At 37.2% G+C, this 19,164-nt stretch overlaps 1 protein-coding gene across 1 annotated transcript; it reads left to right on the top strand.

Moving 5' to 3' along the window:
• The first annotated feature begins 17,018 nt into the window (after nucleotides 1-17,018).
• LOC113359988 (ribonuclease H-like) lies at nucleotides 17,019-17,507 on the top strand. The gene has a single exon (XM_026603543.1). The coding sequence runs from the start codon at nucleotides 17,019-17,021 to the stop codon at nucleotides 17,505-17,507; it is 489 nt and encodes a 162-aa protein (XP_026459328.1).
• Nucleotides 17,508-19,164: the final 1,657 nt, after the last annotated feature.

Here is a 19,164-nt window from a genome sequence, read left to right as displayed (position 1 = left end):
GAGGGGAAATGTTTGTTAAATCAAGTTTATGCTTACTCTTTAAAAAGGAGTTGTGCGCATAATTCTTTTCCCTTTTAATCACAGTTTTGGGGAACTTGAATGTTGAATTGCACAAGTCCAGCAATGTTCTAGAAATCAATTTTTGAGAGAAAAAAGATTTCATAGAAGGTTTTTTTTCCCTTTTTGCACACAACGTTTAGCAGAGTAGGACTACATTTGACTACTTGTGCTAAGATGATCCTGATTTTTACACAAGGAACCCAAAAATTTTGGTAGCATCTTGTGTCTTTCTGTATCACTCTTGTTGTCAAGATGACTAGGGAGTGATACAAAGTCAGGTGACATTTGCTGACAGAACTTATGAGACATGGACGGAATAATTCGGCATGTCGTATAAGGATCACGATTGTGATTTTCAACAAGGAGATTAAAAAAACATCCATGGTTTTCATCCTCAGGATCATAATCAAGAGTATTCATCCATGTTTTAGTTATCTTATTCTCCTTAAAATCTGGACCATTGAGAGTATGAATACTTTTACAACACAAGAGACTAGTTTCGCTAGTGCAGTTTTTCTGTACTCTACTATCCCTCTTTTTGATCAATTGAACCTCTTTTTGAGACTTTCTTTTACTTCATCTAAGAATTTCCTTAAGTTGTTGAATAAGCAGAGACAACGTAGAAATAAAGCAATTCTCATTTTTATTAATCAGATGAGGGCGGTGAGATTTTCCATCAGTAGTAGTAATATGATTACTAGACATGTGATGTTTATCTTTAAGTTCGCGATCAAAAATTTTAAGCTTCCCAATAAGCGTATTGCGCGAAAGAGTATTAAGGTTATTTCCCTCAACGATGGCATGTTTTTTAGATTCGTATTTAGATGGCAGCGATCTGAGAATCTTCATCACAATTTCCCTTTCAGGAATAGTCCTACCCAGTGCATAGGATGCATTAACAATTTCAGAAATTTTGTGATAAAATTCATCAAATGAATCTTCTTCTGCCATATGAAGGTTCTCCCATTCGGAATTAAGGTTTTGAAGCCTAGCTTCCTTTTCGCTGGTGTTACCTTCAAATACAGTTTCTAAAGTATCCCAAGCATATTTAGACGTGGAGCAAGAAGCCACATGGTGTCGAAGATTTGGGGTAATGGCATGCATGATGGCATTCAAACCGTCGGAGTTTTGCTTTGCAGCAAGAGACTCAGCAGCAGTATATGTACCAATGTTTTTAGGCATGATATCATCTTCAACTATAACGACGGGAACCTCATAGCCATTGACAACATAGACCCATGATTGGAAATCACACGATTGAAGAAAAGTACGCATAGCAATTTTCCACCGTAGGTAGTTTGAGCCATCGAAGACTGGTGGTAAGTTAACTGAGATAAAACAGTTGTCCATAGAGTCAGATCGCTACAAACACATACTTATAAGGTCTTGAACGTGTTTGCCTGCTCTGATACCAATTGAAAAAGCGGGGGTCTAACAACACCACCCAATATTTTGCTTAGCAATATGTATGGACTAACTCTGAAACACTTTCTAGAGAATCAAATAGACAGTCAGACTCAATCTATGTAAAAGTATCTCAAGGAGTTAATATCTCTCTGTTGTTTTGATTCACTCATGCTAATAGAAATCAACGAATCTATAATCAAACAAGGTTATTACCAAAGACCAATGTCTAAGGATCAATCAATATCAATCAACAACCAAAGGTCGAATTTCCAATTGATTGATTCAAACGCACAACCTGTATTATTTCAATTATATAAACAAATATAATGCGGAAATAAAAAAACACAAACACCAGAATTTTGTTAACAAGGAAACCGTAAATGCAGTAAAACCCCGGGACCTAGTCCAGATTGAATACACACTGTATTAAGCCGCTACATACACTAGCCTACTGGTGGGCCCGGGAAAGTGTGAAAATTAAGCGTAATAAAAACGGGCCTACAGTAATACCGCAAGTGCACGGTCGTCAGATGTAGCTCGTGCAAGTACGGGTCGATCCACAGAGACTGGGGGTGTTTTGTAGTGTTTAGCTATTTTGGGTTCTAGTTGGCTATTGGGCTTTAGGTATCAAAGGGTTGTGGTACCAATGGGTTATGAATACCCTTTGGAACTGTTGGGCTTTGAATACCCTTTGAGTAAATTGGGCTTAAGGGGTTTGTTGTAATGATGAAGTGCTTTAGGCCTTGGGTATGATTTGGGCCTTAGCTGGAGCTAGGCTTTTTAGCTATGAACCTGGGCTTTTAGCCTTTGGTTTCAATGAACTGAACTTGGGCTCAGTGTTGTGAACTGAGCCTTTGGTGGACTGAATTGGACTGGGCTTGTGATGTGATTTGAGCCTTGGGTTGAGCTGGGCTTTCACAATGAACTTTCACAGTAAAAGTGAACTGGGCCTTAGCTTGAGCTAGGCTTCTGAGCTATGAACTAGGCTTTAGCCAAGCAAGAGAACAAATGGGCTTTTAAGTGACAGATCTTGAAAATGAGAGGACTGGTGTTGTGGACAGCACAGGCAAAGGAAGAGAGGCACAACAACAACAGTAGGGTAATGCAGGCTGGGCAGGGAAGCAGAGCAGGGCAGAACAAGGCAAAAAGACCTAGTGTAGCTGGAGCTAAACAAGGCAGCAGAGCACTAGGCCAAGGTAAAACATGGATATTTACAATGGCAAAAGCAAACTGCAAACAACAATGAAGATTAACAGTGAAGCAAGGACAATAACATGACAGTGTAATAAACCAAGGCCTAAGCCAATGGCAGTGGTGGTGGCGGACATGGTGGAGTTGGCAGGAGCAGAGCTCGACTGCTCGAAGGAGGAAGATGAGAATTTGGGTAAGGTGCGTTTGGCTGAAGGGTATAGGTGTTCGATACTTGGGTGTTAGGCGGGTTTAGCAATTTTTGATGAACAGCGAGGATGAGACGTTGGATGCGAAGATGGTTGGTAGATCTAACGGTGGTATGAGAGATGAATCACTTCGACCGTTGGATTGTGAAATACAACAAAGTCAACGGTGCTAGATGATGTTAGGTACTGTAGTGTAAAGCGGGAGTATCTAATTTTGATGCACAGGCATAGGAGCGACCGTTGGATTCAAATACAATCTAATCTGAAGGCTTGGAATTTAAGCGCTGTGGTGTTTGGCAGAGACTTCAGATTTTGATGCTCTATGAATGAGCAACCGTAGGATGATGAGTTGGATCCAATCTGACGGCTGAGAATGGAGGCGGTTTTGGTTATAGAAAATGGGTTTGGGTAAGGGTTTTGGGCCTTGGGTATGCCAAGCCCATATCTTCTTTAAGAGCAATTCTTCCTTCTTGAGCCCATTTCTAGTCTTTTGGGCTTATGCGCACCATTCTTCGCGGCTTCCTTGCGTAATTTATTCCGGCTTTTCACTACTTTTCTGCTCTTTTCCGCTCCGCAAGTCATCCAAACTTTATTTGGTACCTAAAAATGCAAAATTAGTTAAAAAAAATATTTATTCTTGAAAACAAGGAAAATACAGAATATAGGATAAAATGTAGAATTAATGCACAAAAGATGAGTTAAATGCCAAGAAAAATATATAGAAATATGCACTTTTTAGCACTCATCAAATACCCCCAAACCTGAATTTTACTTGTCCTCAAGTAAAACAAAACTAAGGAAATCCTACCTATACCACTGTCGCTGGTCTCTCGAATGCATTTAGCGTATGCACTAAGCCTTTTAAACCACTAAGTGTCCCTAGTGGACGAGTTGAAGTCTCGTGAAGGTTTGCTTAGAACGTACCTACAAAGTTCTAGGTCAAAATATAAGCTCAGATTCCATCAAATGTGACATGTGCAAGTCAGTTTAAGCTCACAGCAAAATAGAGATGTCAATCTAGCTATCAAAGGCACAATCCTAGCACTGATAACAAAAAAGGACATGTGATAAGAGTGTAAAGTGTATCTACACATGTGTAAAGAAAGATCTGAAGTTATGACTACTAATCACCAAGAGATAGTTTCTCAGGCTAAGAACCAAGGTCGAAATCTAGCTAGCTGTCCGGACTTTACGAGAATTGTGAATGAGTTGGAGGTATTTCACAATTACTCGCGTTGTACATCAATGGCATACACCCTCCTTGCTTATTACAATGAAACAACAAAATGACTAATTACATGACTCTTATTTACATTGACTACTCTCTTTTATTTTTGGAACAAGAGATGATGGAATTGATAAATACTTGATTTTTTTGTATTTTTCTGATATATATATTATTTTTTTTCTGAATATATACATCGTTTTTTTTTTTTTTTTTTTGAATAAGGAAACACTTTTGATACAAATACAAAAGGAAACAAAAGATTACATGACACTTTGCAAGAGGTAGCCCTTTTTGATGCACCCAGTTAAATTCGATGGTTGTCTTTCTTAATGTAACCTCCACCTTCTATCCCAACCAACCAAAGAACAAGCTAGTCAAGTTTCGTTCAGTATTCTAAAGTGATTGGCAATCGTGACTTCCTATCAAACACCTTGAAGATCGAGGCTATACATGTATTGGTAGATCGTGCGCGTGCAAATTTCTTATCACTATGTGAATTGTGCTAGAATCAGGGTGCCTAAATATCTAGACTAAGACTCCTAATAATTACATATTTGCACAAGAGTCAACATTTCAAGGTAAATGAGCTCCATTTTTATGTTTTTTCAATTTTTTTTATTTTTTTTATTTTTTCATTTTTTCAAAAGAAGGAGTTCTTGTTTTCAATTATGGCATATTATCAAAGTATCTACTTTTCACCCCCAAACCTAAACTAAACATTGTCCTCAATGTTTCAAAATATGAACAAAATTATAATACAACATATGAAGAGGATCATGTTGAGTAGAGAAAAAGGAAAGAGAATACCCGATTTCGGCGAAAGCAATATTAGAACTCCGTTATTCAAGGCAAGAATCCAACATATGTCAGCCGAGATCATATTGGATTAGCAAAATATATACAAAAGGAACAAAAGGGTTTTAAGAAATTTTATCTACTGGATTATATACAAAAATTCACCATACACTAACAATCTAAAGAGTTGAGGATCAACCCAAAAGACAAAGTGTAGAGGTTTCAACAGCTTCACACAATAATAATATGATAGGCATGCAAGTGAAGCTGTGAAACAAAATGAGCTACCCCCAAACCTGGATTTTTCAACGGATAAAATTTTGGAAACAAAATCTCGCAGTTTTGGGGGTTCATCATGCACAAGGTCTAGCTCAAAGTGAACTGTGCTAGGGACGGGCAAACATGCTAATTCCAACTGTGGTTCCTCAAATGTATTATACTTAGAAGCAAAATAGTCCAAGAGGACTTGGGAAGCACACAGTTCCAAACCTAGGTTGGGACTCTCAGAAAATCGGTTTGACAATATGGGTACAAACCAAATCTAGGTTGGGTGGAAGGCCATCAGATTGTGACTTATGTAGGACGATAGGCACATCATTATTAATCACATCAACATCTCCTAAGTCTTCTACACGTGTCACAACATGCTCACAATCATCAAACAAATTGGCAAGATCACAATCAGAGTCATCAACATCATCAACAAATTTATTCTCATGCATCGGCAAATCAGGAGAAATCACAATGTGACCTAGGTAGAGAATCAGACACATCAAATATATTTTCATGCATATTAGTGTGTCTACAGAAGATTCAACTATTCCTATGTCATGCTCATCTTCACAGAATAATTGTACGAATCCCATGTCAATATCAAAATCATATGAATTACAATGAGTATTAGAAAGAACAACATGCATGAAGGTCGAGGGCGAGAAGCCATATGTTTTTGAACCAACAGGTTCCACAATATTTTCATGTTCTTCTAACATATCATCATAATCATCATCATGGTAGCATGCATATTGGTCCTCATTAACAGTGGTGGTGTCATTAGTCGATTCATGTTCCTCTAAATTAGGTTCATATTCAACATTATTTACATGAATGGGACTAGACACTTCATTAGGGACAACATACATTTCCTCATGAATTTCCTCCTTTTGTAGGTGAAGCAAAATCTGATCTAAATATGCATGAATTCGTGATGTAGATCTATCATAGTCTTGCTTGCAGAGTCTTAAAGCTTCTGTGGTGGAGTCTAAATTCATGGGAGTACCAAATTCTTCATGTTCAAATTGTGGTGAATGGTACATGTGTGCATGGTCATTAGGGTTTACAAAATATTGATCGCAACCCTCAAAGGATTGATTATGGTCCCAATGACTACCATTCTCACAATTTATGGGCATTTCATACCTTGGATTTTCTCTAGATTGCCTAAAATTATGCAAAATATGACAATTCTCAACAGGGTGGTCCAAACTACCACATGCGGGACATGCATAGATTTCAGGTCGCCTAAGAAAATTAGATGTGACAGATTCCTCATGTGATTGCATTTCTAAAGCTGTGATTCGAGCTTCTATTTGATACATAAGTGATGATTGTGTGAGTGAGGCTCTAGCAGAATGTTCATTTTCACGTTGCGATGAATGATGCATGTATGAATAGTCATTAGGGTTCATGTATTGCGGCTCGGGACTTTGAAAATGTCCATAATAATTCCTATGACTATTGACATCATGGTCCGTGGAAGGTTCATAACGTGAAGTTTTTCCATATGCAAGTTCTCTAAGGGATTTGTTGTACTCCCCAACTGTAGAAAAAGATCTATTCATGATTGGCTCAAAAGCTAAGTAAAGAATGTACAAACTCAGAATTTGGTTTTAAAGGGTTTGGATTTTTGGGAAAAATTTGGTTTTGGTGGGAGACATTTTTTTTTGGTTTTTTTTTTAGAATTTGGGAGCAAGTTTGGTTTTAATGGGTTAAAGAAAAAAATTTGGTTTGTTAAAATGGGAGCAAGTAAAATTTGGTTTTTGAATGGGAGAAAAGCAAAAATTTGGGTTTTTTTTGTTTTTTTTTTTTTAAGAAAATAAAATTGGTTTTTGAATGGGGAGCAAGCCCACTGTTGGTTTTGTGTTTGCTTTGGCTCAGCTGGTTTGAAAACGTTTGGTGAAACTGAGTCCAAAATCTCGGCCTAGAATTTGGGTACTCGGCCCACTAACGAGTTAACCTAGCGTGATCGGTTACAAGCTCAGCTGGGTTTAAAAACCCAGAATACAAAATACAAGTCCAAATTAAACAAGCTCACAAAAATTAAATACAAGCCCACAAATTAAACAAACAAGCCCACAAAAATTAATTACAAACCCAACAGAAAATAAAAAGCCCAAAAATTGGCTTTAATATTACAAGCCCACAATTAAAAATTGGAAGCCCACAATTCGGGTTCTCTTAAATGGGTTACCTTTTAAGCATAGCCCAGCTGCTCTGATATTGTTGCAAAAACCCAGTTGGGCTTTGGTTCTTTTCCTTGGTGGCGTCCCAGCAGAGGAAAAACAGGTTCAGAACAGCAGGTCCAACAGCAAATGAAGTGAAGCAGATGCAGATGCAAGTGCTATGTAGTGAAATGCAAAAATAGCCAAGAAAACTACAAGAAAAACACAGCACCAATCCCCGTCAACGGCGCCAAAAACTTGGTGGACCCGGGAAAGTGTGAAAATTAAGCGTAATAAAAACGGGCCTACAGTAATACCGCAAGTGCACAGTCGTCAGATGTAGCTCGTGCAAGTACGGGTCGATCCACAGAGACTGGGGGTGTTTTGTAGTGTTTAGCTATTTTGGGTTCTAGTTGGCTATTGGGCTTTAGGTATCAAAGGGTTGTGGTACCAATGGGTTATGAATACCCTTTGGAACTGTTGGGCTTTGAATACCCTTTGAGTAAATTGAGCTTAATGGGTTTGTTGTAATGATGAAGTGCTTTAGGCCTTGGGTATGATTTGGGCCTTAGCTGGAGCTAGGCTTTTTAGCTATGAACCTGGGCTTTTAGCCTTTGGTTTCAATGAACTGAACTTGGGCTCAGTGTTGTGAACTGAGCCTTTGGTGGACTGAATTGGACTGGGCTTGTGATGTGATTTGAGCCTTGGGTTGAGCTGGGCTTTCACAGTGAACTTTCACAGTAAAAGTGAACTGGGCCTTAGCTTGAGCTAGGCTTCTGAGCTATGAACTAGGCTTTATCCAAGCAAGAGAACAAATGGGCTTTTAAGTGACAGATCTTGAAAATGAGAGGACTGGTGCTGTGGACAGCACAGGCAAAGGAAGAGAGGCACAACAGCAGCAGTAGGGTAATGCAGGCTGGGCAGGGAAGCAGAGCAGGGCAGAACAAGGCAAAAAGACCTAGTGCAGCTGGAGCTAAACAAGGCAGCAGAGCACTAGGCCAAGGTAACACATGGATATTTACAATGGCAAAAGCAAACTGCAAACAACAATGAAGATTAACAGTGAAGCAAGGACAATAACATGACAGTGTAATAAACCAAGGCCTAAGCCAAGGGCAGTGGTGGTGGCGGACATGGTGGAGTTGGCAGGAGCAGAGCTCGACTGCTCGAAGGAGGAAGATGAGAATTTGGGTAAGGTGCGTTTGGCTGAAGGGTATAGGTGTTCGATACTTGGGTGTTAGGCGGGTTTAGCAATTGTTGATGAACAGCGAGGATGAGACGTTGGATGCGAAGATGGTTGGTAGATCTAACGGTGGTATGAGAGATGAATCACTTCGACCGTTGGATTGTGAAATACAACAAAGTCAACGGTGCTAGATGATGTTAGGTACTGTAGTGTAAAGCGGGAGTATCTAATTTTGATGCACAGGCATAGGAGCGACCGTTGGATTCAAATACAATCTAATCTGAAGGCTTGGAATTTAAGCGCTGTGGTGTTTGGCAGAGACTTCAGATTTTGATGCTCTATGAATGAGCAACCGTAGGATGATGAGTTGGATCCAATCTGACGGCTGAGAATGGAGGCGGTTTTGGTTATAGAAAATGGGTTTGGGTAAGGGTTTTGGGCCTTGGGTATGCCAAGCCCATATCTTCTTTAAGAGCAATTCTTCCTTCTTGAGCCCATTTCTAGTCTTTTGGGCTTATGCGCACCATTCTTCGCGGCTTCCTTGCGTAATTTCTTCCGGCTTTTCACTACTTTTCTGCTCTTTTCCGCTCCGCAAGTCATCCAAACTTTATTTGGTACCTAAAAATGCAAAATTAGTTAATAAAAATATTTATTCTTGAAAACAAGGAAAATACAGAATATGGGATAAAATGTAGAATTAATGCACAAAAGATGAGTTAAATGCCAAGAAAAATATATAGAAATATGCACTTTTTAGCACTCATCACCTACTCCAAGCTAACTTCGGACTGGACTATAGTTGCACCCAAATCAGTCTCCCACTGATCCAAGGTACAGTTGTACTCCCTACGCCTCTGATCCCAGCAGGATACTGCGCACTTGATTCCCTTAGCTGATCTCACCCAAAACTAAGAGTTGCTACGACCCAAAATCGCAGGCTTTAACAATAAACAAATCTGTCTCACACAGACAAGTCTATCAAAGGATCAATCTGTCTCCCACAGAAAAACCTTAAAAGTTTTTGTTCCGTCTTTTGATAATAATCAAGGTGAACAGGAACCAATTGATAATCCGGTCTTATATTCCCGAAGAACAGCCTAGATTAATCAATCACCTCATAACAATCTTAATCGTATGGTAGCGAAACAAGATGTCGTGGAATCACAAACGATGAGATGAAGGTGTTTGTGATTACTTTATATATCTTGCCTATCGGAGAACTCTCACGATCTCAAGCCAATCAATATGATTGTACTGTTACGATAGAAGATGCAAGATCAGATCACACAACTGCGATAAAAGTAGTATCGGTCTGGCTTCACAATCCCAATGAAGTCTTTAAGTCGTTAACCTGGTTTTATAAGAAGAAAACCCAAGGTTAAAGGAGAAACGACTCTAGCACGCAAACTAGTATCACAGTAAGGTGTGGGGATTCGTTTTGCACAATACTAGATGTCTCCTTTATATAGTCTTTCAAATCAGGGTTTTGCCTTAGTTAGAAAGCAATCAATATTCACCGTTAGATGAAAACCTAACTTAGATTCAAGCTAATATTTCTCAACCGTTAGATCGAAAACTTAGCTTGTCATACACAAATGACTGCACGCTTCTAGGTTTATTAACCGCAACCAAACGTGTACATTGTTAGTTCAACAATAGTCTACCCAAAGAGGTTAACCATGTGAGCGTCTCATACCAACCATGTTCTTCTTCACCATAACTAGTTCAATTGACTCAAATGAACTAGTTAAGAGAGTTGTTCAATTGCAAGGAAATATTATGTAACTACACAAGACACAATTGAAGCAAAGAAGATTTGATTCACTCGAATCGGTTCATGAACTTTAATAGCCACGGTTTGCGAATGCATTCCTTAGTCTTTTAAGATTAAGTTCATAAATCATCTTTATATATATAACCTTCTCAAGTTCGCAGACTAGGTTCGCGGACTTAAGACACCGGATAGAGTTTACAAATTTCAGCAGAAACTCTCGGGTTCGAGAATTACGCCGGTTCGCGGACTTGGCTCACGCAAATAGTTTGTCAACTCCAGCAGAAATTCTCGGGTTTGAGAACTTCGGCAGTTCGCGGAGTTGGCACTTTCCATACTTCCAGTTCTGTTGATCAACAAAGTTCGAAAACTTCGGTTCAAAGAATCCATTGGTTATGTAAAAACTCTCATTCCAATCATTGAAACATTCTTAGAGGACGTTATACAGTTGTTACACTATTTCTTGTCAAAGCAATTTTCAAAGTGATTGAAACATTCATGACTTTCTTCACTAGGTAAAGATAAACTTGGTCGAAGCGAAAAGCTTACCAACACATATTTCGAGATATAATAGGTGAGGTATATTCGGCTTTAAATACCAAATGTGCATGATCTAGTCTATATATATAGCATACGACTTTTGTCTCAAAGAGTAGGAGATATAATAGATAGACTTTTGAGTGACAGATAAGTTCAAGTCTCCACATACCTTTTTGTCGAGAAGTTCCACCGGTTCCTTGAGTAGATCTTCTACTTGTATGATGAATCGCCATGAAGTCCTTGAGATCAACTACACTTACTATCCTAGTCCGAGACTTAGATATAAGAGACTAGAAATCAAGACTTATAGTTTTGATCACTAACATTGAAAAACATGCTTGATATAGCAACGCATGCAAGTTTGACCGAGCAGTGCTCTAACAAAGAGAACGAATTTTTCTTCTGGAAAAGTTTGACTGTTTATCATGGAATAATCATAGTTGTTGGAAGAACAAGAGTGATTATCAGCAAAATAAGTGAGAGAACTTTCACATACTTCTTCCTCCGGACAGTAGTCAAGAGTTGACATCCATGCTTTGGTTATCTCACTCACTTCCTTATCAGGAACACCAAAATGTGATGATCACATTTGTAGCACATGGAAAAAGTTTCATTATCATAGTTTTTGTGAACTTTCTTATCCATTTCATTGATTGAGGAATTTTTTTTACGAGACCTTCTTTTTCTTCTCCTATGAGTTTTCTTTAATTGTTGTACTCACAATGAAAGAGTAGAATTAAAGCAATTCTCATCCTTCAGATAAATCAATTTTGGACACAAAGAACTTAGATCAGAAGTAGCAACGAAATTGCAGCTCATTCGAAGTTTTTCTCTTTTACTAAGTTCAAGATCAAAAATCTTAGCTTTCCTACCAGAGAAAAACTGGATAGAGTATCAAGGTTATTTCCTTCAACGATGGCATGTTTCTTAGAATCGTATTTGGATGGTAACGATTTGAGAATTTTCATCACAATGTCCTTTTCAGGAATAGTCTTACCCAATGCAAAAGATGCATTAACAATGTCAGAGACTTTGTGATTAAACTCATCAAATGAATCTTCATCATCCATACGAAGGTTTTCCCAATCAGAATTTAGGTTTTGAAGCCTAACTTCCTTTTTAGAGGTATTCCATTCGAATATAGTTTCTAAGATATCCCACGCATCTTTAGACCGAGTACACGTAGTCACACGGTGCTGAAGATTTGGGGTAATGGCATGTAAGATAGCATTTAAACCGTCAGAATTTTGCTTTGCAGCAAGAATCTCGACAGCATCATAATCACTGATATCCTTTGGAATAGTTACATTTCCTTCTGTAACGACCAGAGGATTATAGCCATTAACAGCATAAACCCATGATTGAAAATCACGCTCTTGAAGAAAGGCACGCATAGCAATTTTCCACCATAAGTAATTAGAGCCATCGAAGATTGGTGGTACGTTTATAGAGATAACACTTTTGTCCATAGATCGCTACAAACCCATACTTATTAGGTATTAAAATGTGTTTGCCTGCTTTGTTACCAATTGAAAAAGAGGTGTTCTAACAACCACACCTAATATTTCGCTTAGCAATCTGTATGGACTAACTCCAATATACTTTCAAGAGAATTAACTAGATAGTCAGACTCAATCTTGAGAAAAGTATATCCAAGAGTTATATCTCTATTTCTCAATTCAATCTGCAATCAAACAAATAGGAATTTGCGATCCCGATTAAATATAAGAAATAACTTGGACGTTATCAAAAACCAATATCCAAGTGGCAATCAATTTAATCAACAACCAAAGGTTGGATTCACAGTTGATTGAACTTAAGCACAACTTGTGATATTTCAATTATATAAACAAATATAATGCGAGAAAGAAATAACACAGACACCAAAATATTTTGTTAACGAGGAAACCACAAATGGATAAAAACCCCGGGACCTAGTCCAGATTTGAACACCACACTATATTAAGCCGCTACAGACACTAGCCTACTCCAAGTTAACTTCGGACTAGAATGTAGTTGAGCCCTGACCAATCTCACACTGATCAAGGTACAGTGGCGTTCCTTACGCCTCTAGAACCACGTTGGATTCTGCGCACTTTATTTCCTTAGATGATCTCACCCACAACTAAGAGTTGCTAGGACCCAAAGTCGAGGACTTGATAAACCAATCTGTCTCACACAGAGAAGTCTATTGAATAGATAAATCTTTCTCCCACAGATATATCTATGAGTTTTGTTCCGTCTTTTGTAAATCAAGGTGAACATGAACCAATTGATATACCTGACTTGTATTCCCGAAGAAAAGCCTAGAAATATCAATCACCTCACAATAATCTTAATCATATGGTAGCGAAACAACATATTGTGGAATCATGAACGATAAGACGAAGTTATTTGTGACTACTTTTTATCTTGCCTATCGGAGATTAAATCTCGAGCAAATCTTAGAGAAGATAGTACTCAGTACGATAGAAAACAGCAAGACCAAAACACATAACTACAGAGAAAATAGTTGGGTTTGGCTTCACAATCCCAATGAAGTCTTCAAGTCGTTAACCTACAGGGTTTAGGAAAAACCTAATGTTAAAGGAGAATCGACTCTAGTCGCATCTAATATCACACATGAGGTGTGGGGATTAATTTTCCCAGTTGATAGGGTTCTCCCTTATATAGTCTTCAAATTAAGGTTTGAATCAATTTAACTTGGTAACAAAGCATTCAATATCCACTGTTAGATGAAAACCTGATTATACTCAAGCTAATATCTTTCAACCGTTAGATCAAACTTAGCTTGTTACATACAAATGAAAAGTGACTTCATTCAGATATGAGTAATCGTACCTAAACATGTACACCTTTGTTGGCTCAACAATAGCTAACCGAAGTTATCCATATGAACACTTTCATATCAACCATATTCATCTTAACCATAACTAGTTCAAATGACTCAAATGAAACTAGTTCTAGAGTTTTTTAATTGTTTATATTATCATAGAAGTATACAAGACACAATTGAAGCAAAATCGATTTCTATTCACTCGAATCAATTCATGAACATTATAGCCACGGTTTTCAAAAGATTGCATTCCTTATTATACAAATGCATTAGTTCATGAACAAACAGATTTTAGAACATAACCTACTCAAGTATGCAAACGGGTACGTACACCTAAGTGGCCGGACTAAGTTTGGGTTCGCTAGCATGCAAACGGGTACGCATACCTTCCGAACTCAGTTAATTTTCCGGAACTTGAAACTCATGCCAGTACGCATACCGGAATGCATACTAAGTTCCCGAACTTTGATTAACCAACCAGTATGCATACGAGTATGCATACTATGGTTCCCGAACTTGGAATAACTTGCAACAGTTAGCATACAAGTACGCATACCGTGCTATATCCATCATGGTTAATTGTTCTAAACTCTTATTTCAATCATTGAAACATTCTTGGAAGGCGGCAATAGCTGTCTCACACAAACTATTAGCTTCTAAGAAATTTTCAAGTGATCGAATGATCAATACGAAAGATTCCGAGTCTACATCAGATGAATGTCTTACACAAATCATGTAAGATGTTACAAGGAGATTTTCACATGATCATCTTTTGACTTTCTTCGAGAATATAAGATGAAATTGGTTAAAGCGAAAGCTTACGAACACATATTTCGATAAATATGTAAGCGAGTTAAACTCAGCTCGAAACATCAAATGCGTATAATCGAAGTCTATATAGCTATACGAATTTTGTCTCAAATAGGAGATAGAGTAGATAGACTTTTGAGTGATATATGAGTTCAAGTCTCCACATACCTTTTGTTGATGAAGTTCCACAAGCTCGTCTTAGTAGTTCTTCGTCTTCAATCGATGAACGCCGTGAAGTTTAATACTTAACTACACTTACTATCCTAATCCCTGACTTAGTTATAAGTAAACTAGAAATCAAGACTTATAGTTTTGGAAACTAAAAATCAGAAATCTTATTTGTCTTCAAATATTCTTTAATCTTCAATAAAAACACCTGCACAACACCACATGAATCCCTTGTGATCAATCACACACAAAATGGAGTCTGTAAACAATGGATTACCGCAAGACGTCTTTAGATCTACAAATAGTTCAAAAGATCTCGTCGATACTTCGATCTAGTTTGAGTGAATCTTATATCAGAAGAGAAGATTCTCAATAATAAACAAACTAGGTGCAATCAAAGTTCAACAACCGTTAGTCAATCAAATCAATCGAAAACGAAAATAAACTGCAATTATCCAGTTTCCCACCAACGGTACTCGTAGACGCTTCTTGATCCCACATAAATCTTTAAACGAGCGGTCGTAAGAGATTTCTCCTAATTAGGGTACTTTCCTCTCCGATTAGACGACTCCACCAGAAACAACAAAAAGATGTAGTTTGCCTGACTCTTAGGATAGTTTGCTCGAAATGCAAACTTGGGTATTTATAGACCAAGGATGTTTGGACACCAAGGAATTTCCAAAACCGAATATTCTCAAGATATGCAATAAATCCCCAAATCGGTTTTCATAATTCCTGGAAATGCTTTGTCCAATATTTTGAAATCTCACTAGAAAATCTCCAATTAGTAAATGCACATTACCAATTTTTATTTTCCAGAGATATGCATTTAGTTGATGGTAATTAAAAGCATATAAAACTAACAACCTCAATTAAATGATTCTTAATTTATTTCGGCATGTGATCTCCTTGAGTTATTAAGGAATATCTTTGAACAATAAAAGATAAGATTTACTAAGCATGTTAAAAGCATGTCGACATCTTTTTGTTTGTAAATCCTCTTTCATATTTACAATCTTGGAACCGATTATACCACACTTCCAAACAAGTTAGAATTGGTTCATATGTATTCCAAGAACTATGTGATTGATCAAATATCAATTCACTAATCATAGGTTTATGGTTTTACCAAACACAAGGATCGTTTCTACCTTAATATGGTTACTGGGACTGGTTACATCAGTTACTAGGATCGGTTACATCAGTTACGAGGATCGTTTAGCATATTCTCATGGTATTACTTGTGATCGGTTATACAAGTCACTAGGATCGGTTACACCAATTACTAGGACCGGTTACACCAAATATAAGGATCGATTACACAACTCTTTTGTGGTCGGTCACACCAATTACTAGGATCGGTCACACCACCTTCACTATGAATGGCATGCATCAGTAATCAAAGTTTGTGAGAAAATAATGAGAAATTTCCTTTGGTCTGGTGATGGGGATGTGAGAAAATACACTATTCTTTCTTGGAAAAAAGTTTGCACTCCTTATAGTGAAGGTGGTCTGGGAATTCAAAGACTTGAGATCATCAACAAGGCACTGTTAATGAAGATGATGTGGAGGATAATAAATTCTGAAGATGAATGGGCATTATTTTTCAAAGCAAAGTACTTGAATAAAAATGGGAAATTGAGTGAAAACTGGAAACTTTCTTCTATTTGGCCTGGACTGAAGTGGGGTTGGGAGACATTAAAAGATAACTTGAGATGGTGCATTGGGAATGGAAAAAAAAATAAATGTTTGGCATGATATATGGATTGGTGATGCTCCTATAATTGGAAATACTGAAGGTAATACTTATGTTACAGAAAATGTGAATCTAAAGGTTTATGATCTTATTCAGAATGGTAGGTGGTGCATACCAAATGAAATTCAGTTGTTAATCAGTTCATTAAGGTTGTCAGATATATGAGGAGGACAAGATTCTCTAGTGTGGACTGGTGAGCTATCAGGTAAATTTACAACTTCATCTGCCATGGCATTGTTAAGACACAGAGAACCCAAATTAAACTGTTTTGCGCATCTATGGAATTATTTTCTCCATCCAAGCATATCAAGTAATGTGTGGAAAATTGTACAAGAAATTTATGTGGATGATACAGTCATGCTAAGAAATGGATATAAACTTGCTTCAAGATGCTGCATTTGTGAAAAAGAGCATCATGATGAACATCAATTCAAAAAAAAACTCTGTCAAATGAACATCAATTCAAAAAAAAAATAAAGAAGATGGTATATGAAGGAGGCTACATGATGAAGGATAATAAGTGGAATCAAACTTATGATAGTTAGATAATAACATTTTTTGATCTGGGCATTAGATACAAAAAATTTCAATGCATCAAAAGTTGTTTTTGGATTCCCCCACAAATGGGGTATACCATGTTTTGCTGTGATGGAGCATCTTTTGGTAATCCTGGAGCAGCAGGTTTTGGAGTGGTGATGAGAAATCACTTATGTCAGGTGATTGGAATATTATCAGGAGGAATATGCATTACAACTAATTTTGTTGCAGAAAATTATGCAGTCTTATGTGCAGCAGAGCTGGCAGGTGAATGGGAGCTTCAAAACATAATCATAAGTTCAGATTTTAAAACAGTTATTGAAGGATTTCTGAAGGGGCAGGTTCCATGGTTTATAAGGATGAGATGGCAGAAAGCAGTTAAAAAGATATCCTCCATAGTTTTTCAACACGGCTTCAGAGAAGTCAATTTCTCTGCTGATGCAGCTGCAAAAAAAGGAGCTTGCTTGGCAGCAGGTAAAAGGCAGTTAACCATTGGAAGACCAAATTTCTTAATCAGACTGGAGATGCCAGGAGTGGAATACTTCAGGTTCTGTTTAGATAATGGGCCTTTGTAATTTTTCTTATTTCTCAATGGGCCTATGTAGTTGGCTTTTCTTGCTTGTCTATTTTGGGTTGCAATTCTTTAAAACTCTTTTTATTCAATCAATAAAATATGTGATTCAGAGAAAAAAAATTCATACCAATACATAAGTCAGGCACTGTGATTAGTTTTACCAAGATACATAATAAATTATGATCGTTTATACTAACTCACACATATTGGTAATCCAAAGATATGCAATGAATAACAATACCAATAAGCCTAGCGATTTCCATTTCAATTCATAAAACAAGTTCATGAATGTACTTCCTTTGAACAAATGTAAGCATTGTTTCCTATGATGAAATCTTCACCTTTACCCATACACATAATCACAATAGCATTCATACGATTATTTCGATGTCTTATATACGAAGTTCAAAGATAAGTGTTATACTTCGTATCCTAATTCCTTAACATTATGATCATATGATCATGTCTTACTACTAGAGTATAATCATTCACAGCTTCGCAGTTATGTTTTCAATATAGCATGACTGGAAAGATACGTTAGGAATGATACAGTTCAAGTCAAAATATTACTAACCTCAAGAGGAAGGATGATGTTATCATTGTAGCTTGTTACTTCTTCACATTCTTCAAGTCTTCGAGTAATACTTGTATGTCTCATAATCCTAGTCTTTCTAGCCTAACCTATACGAAGTTGTCACTAGTACATAATCAAGCGACTCTTTAAATGAGTTTTGATTCACTAAAATATGACAACCAAACTTGACATACCAACGCTTGGTGGGTTCAACCGATATATGCTCTAACAATCTCCCCTTTTGTCAATTTTAGTGAGAAAACTCTTAATACATATGGATAAACAAATTATAAGAATTCATTACACATACGCTCCATTCCAAGTTTTAACAGCACAATACCCTGCATATATTCAATCCATAAATGTCGTTGTTGACATTTGAATAACAAAGATAATACTCCCCTAAAGGTTAGATAGGTAGATTTTCAATCCGAACATCTTTGTTATTCCCCTTTTGTAGTCAAGATAACTACACTAGCAATATGATATGTTACTCTCCCTTAGTCCATGCTTTACTCTTTCGTTAGATATAACGGTTAAGCACAATTGTCCTTTCCTTAGTGATTACAAATCACTTGTTTACTCCATATATTTCTCCCCCTTTTTGTCACAAAATGACAAAGATACGAGCAAATAAAGGACAAACCGAAAGGATCTTACAAATCTAAAAGACTTGTACAACCTATAAGAGTTAAGCACGAAGATTTCACGTACCATTTTAGATAACCAATATCAAAACCGAAACTACAAGTAATTTGGTTTTAATATGTTATCAAGAAAACAATTGCCCAGAGCAATTTTCCCTAATATCTTAGCAAATTGACTAAGAAGCTTAGTTCCCTTGCTAAACCGATTGCACAAATACAGTCGCTTATTTCGATAAGACCAAAATAAAGATCAAAATTAACTTTATCTTTCTATCAGGCTCTAGTTATTCAGATAATAACTTAGACCTTTACACTTTATACAAGACAAGTACTAGTATTTCTTTTCAAGGCATTCGATTAGACTTGAATAACCGAATCCTTTACTTTGATAAGTTTAACTAAGACCAGAATTAACTTAGTTTCTCTTATCCGGAATC

The sequence above is a fragment of the Papaver somniferum genome, chromosome 3 (assembly GCF_003573695.1).
Source record: "Papaver somniferum cultivar HN1 chromosome 3, ASM357369v1, whole genome shotgun sequence".
NCBI lineage: Eukaryota > Viridiplantae > Streptophyta > Magnoliopsida > Ranunculales > Papaveraceae > Papaver > Papaver somniferum.
This window is presented reverse-complemented; position numbering and strand designations above follow the sequence as displayed.

Bases quoted from the DNA above. Each gene is read 5' to 3' on its own strand.
- LOC113359988 (XM_026603543.1), top strand. From the start codon at position 17,019: ATGGGGTATACCATGTTTTGCTGTGATGGAGCATCTTTTGGTAATCCT.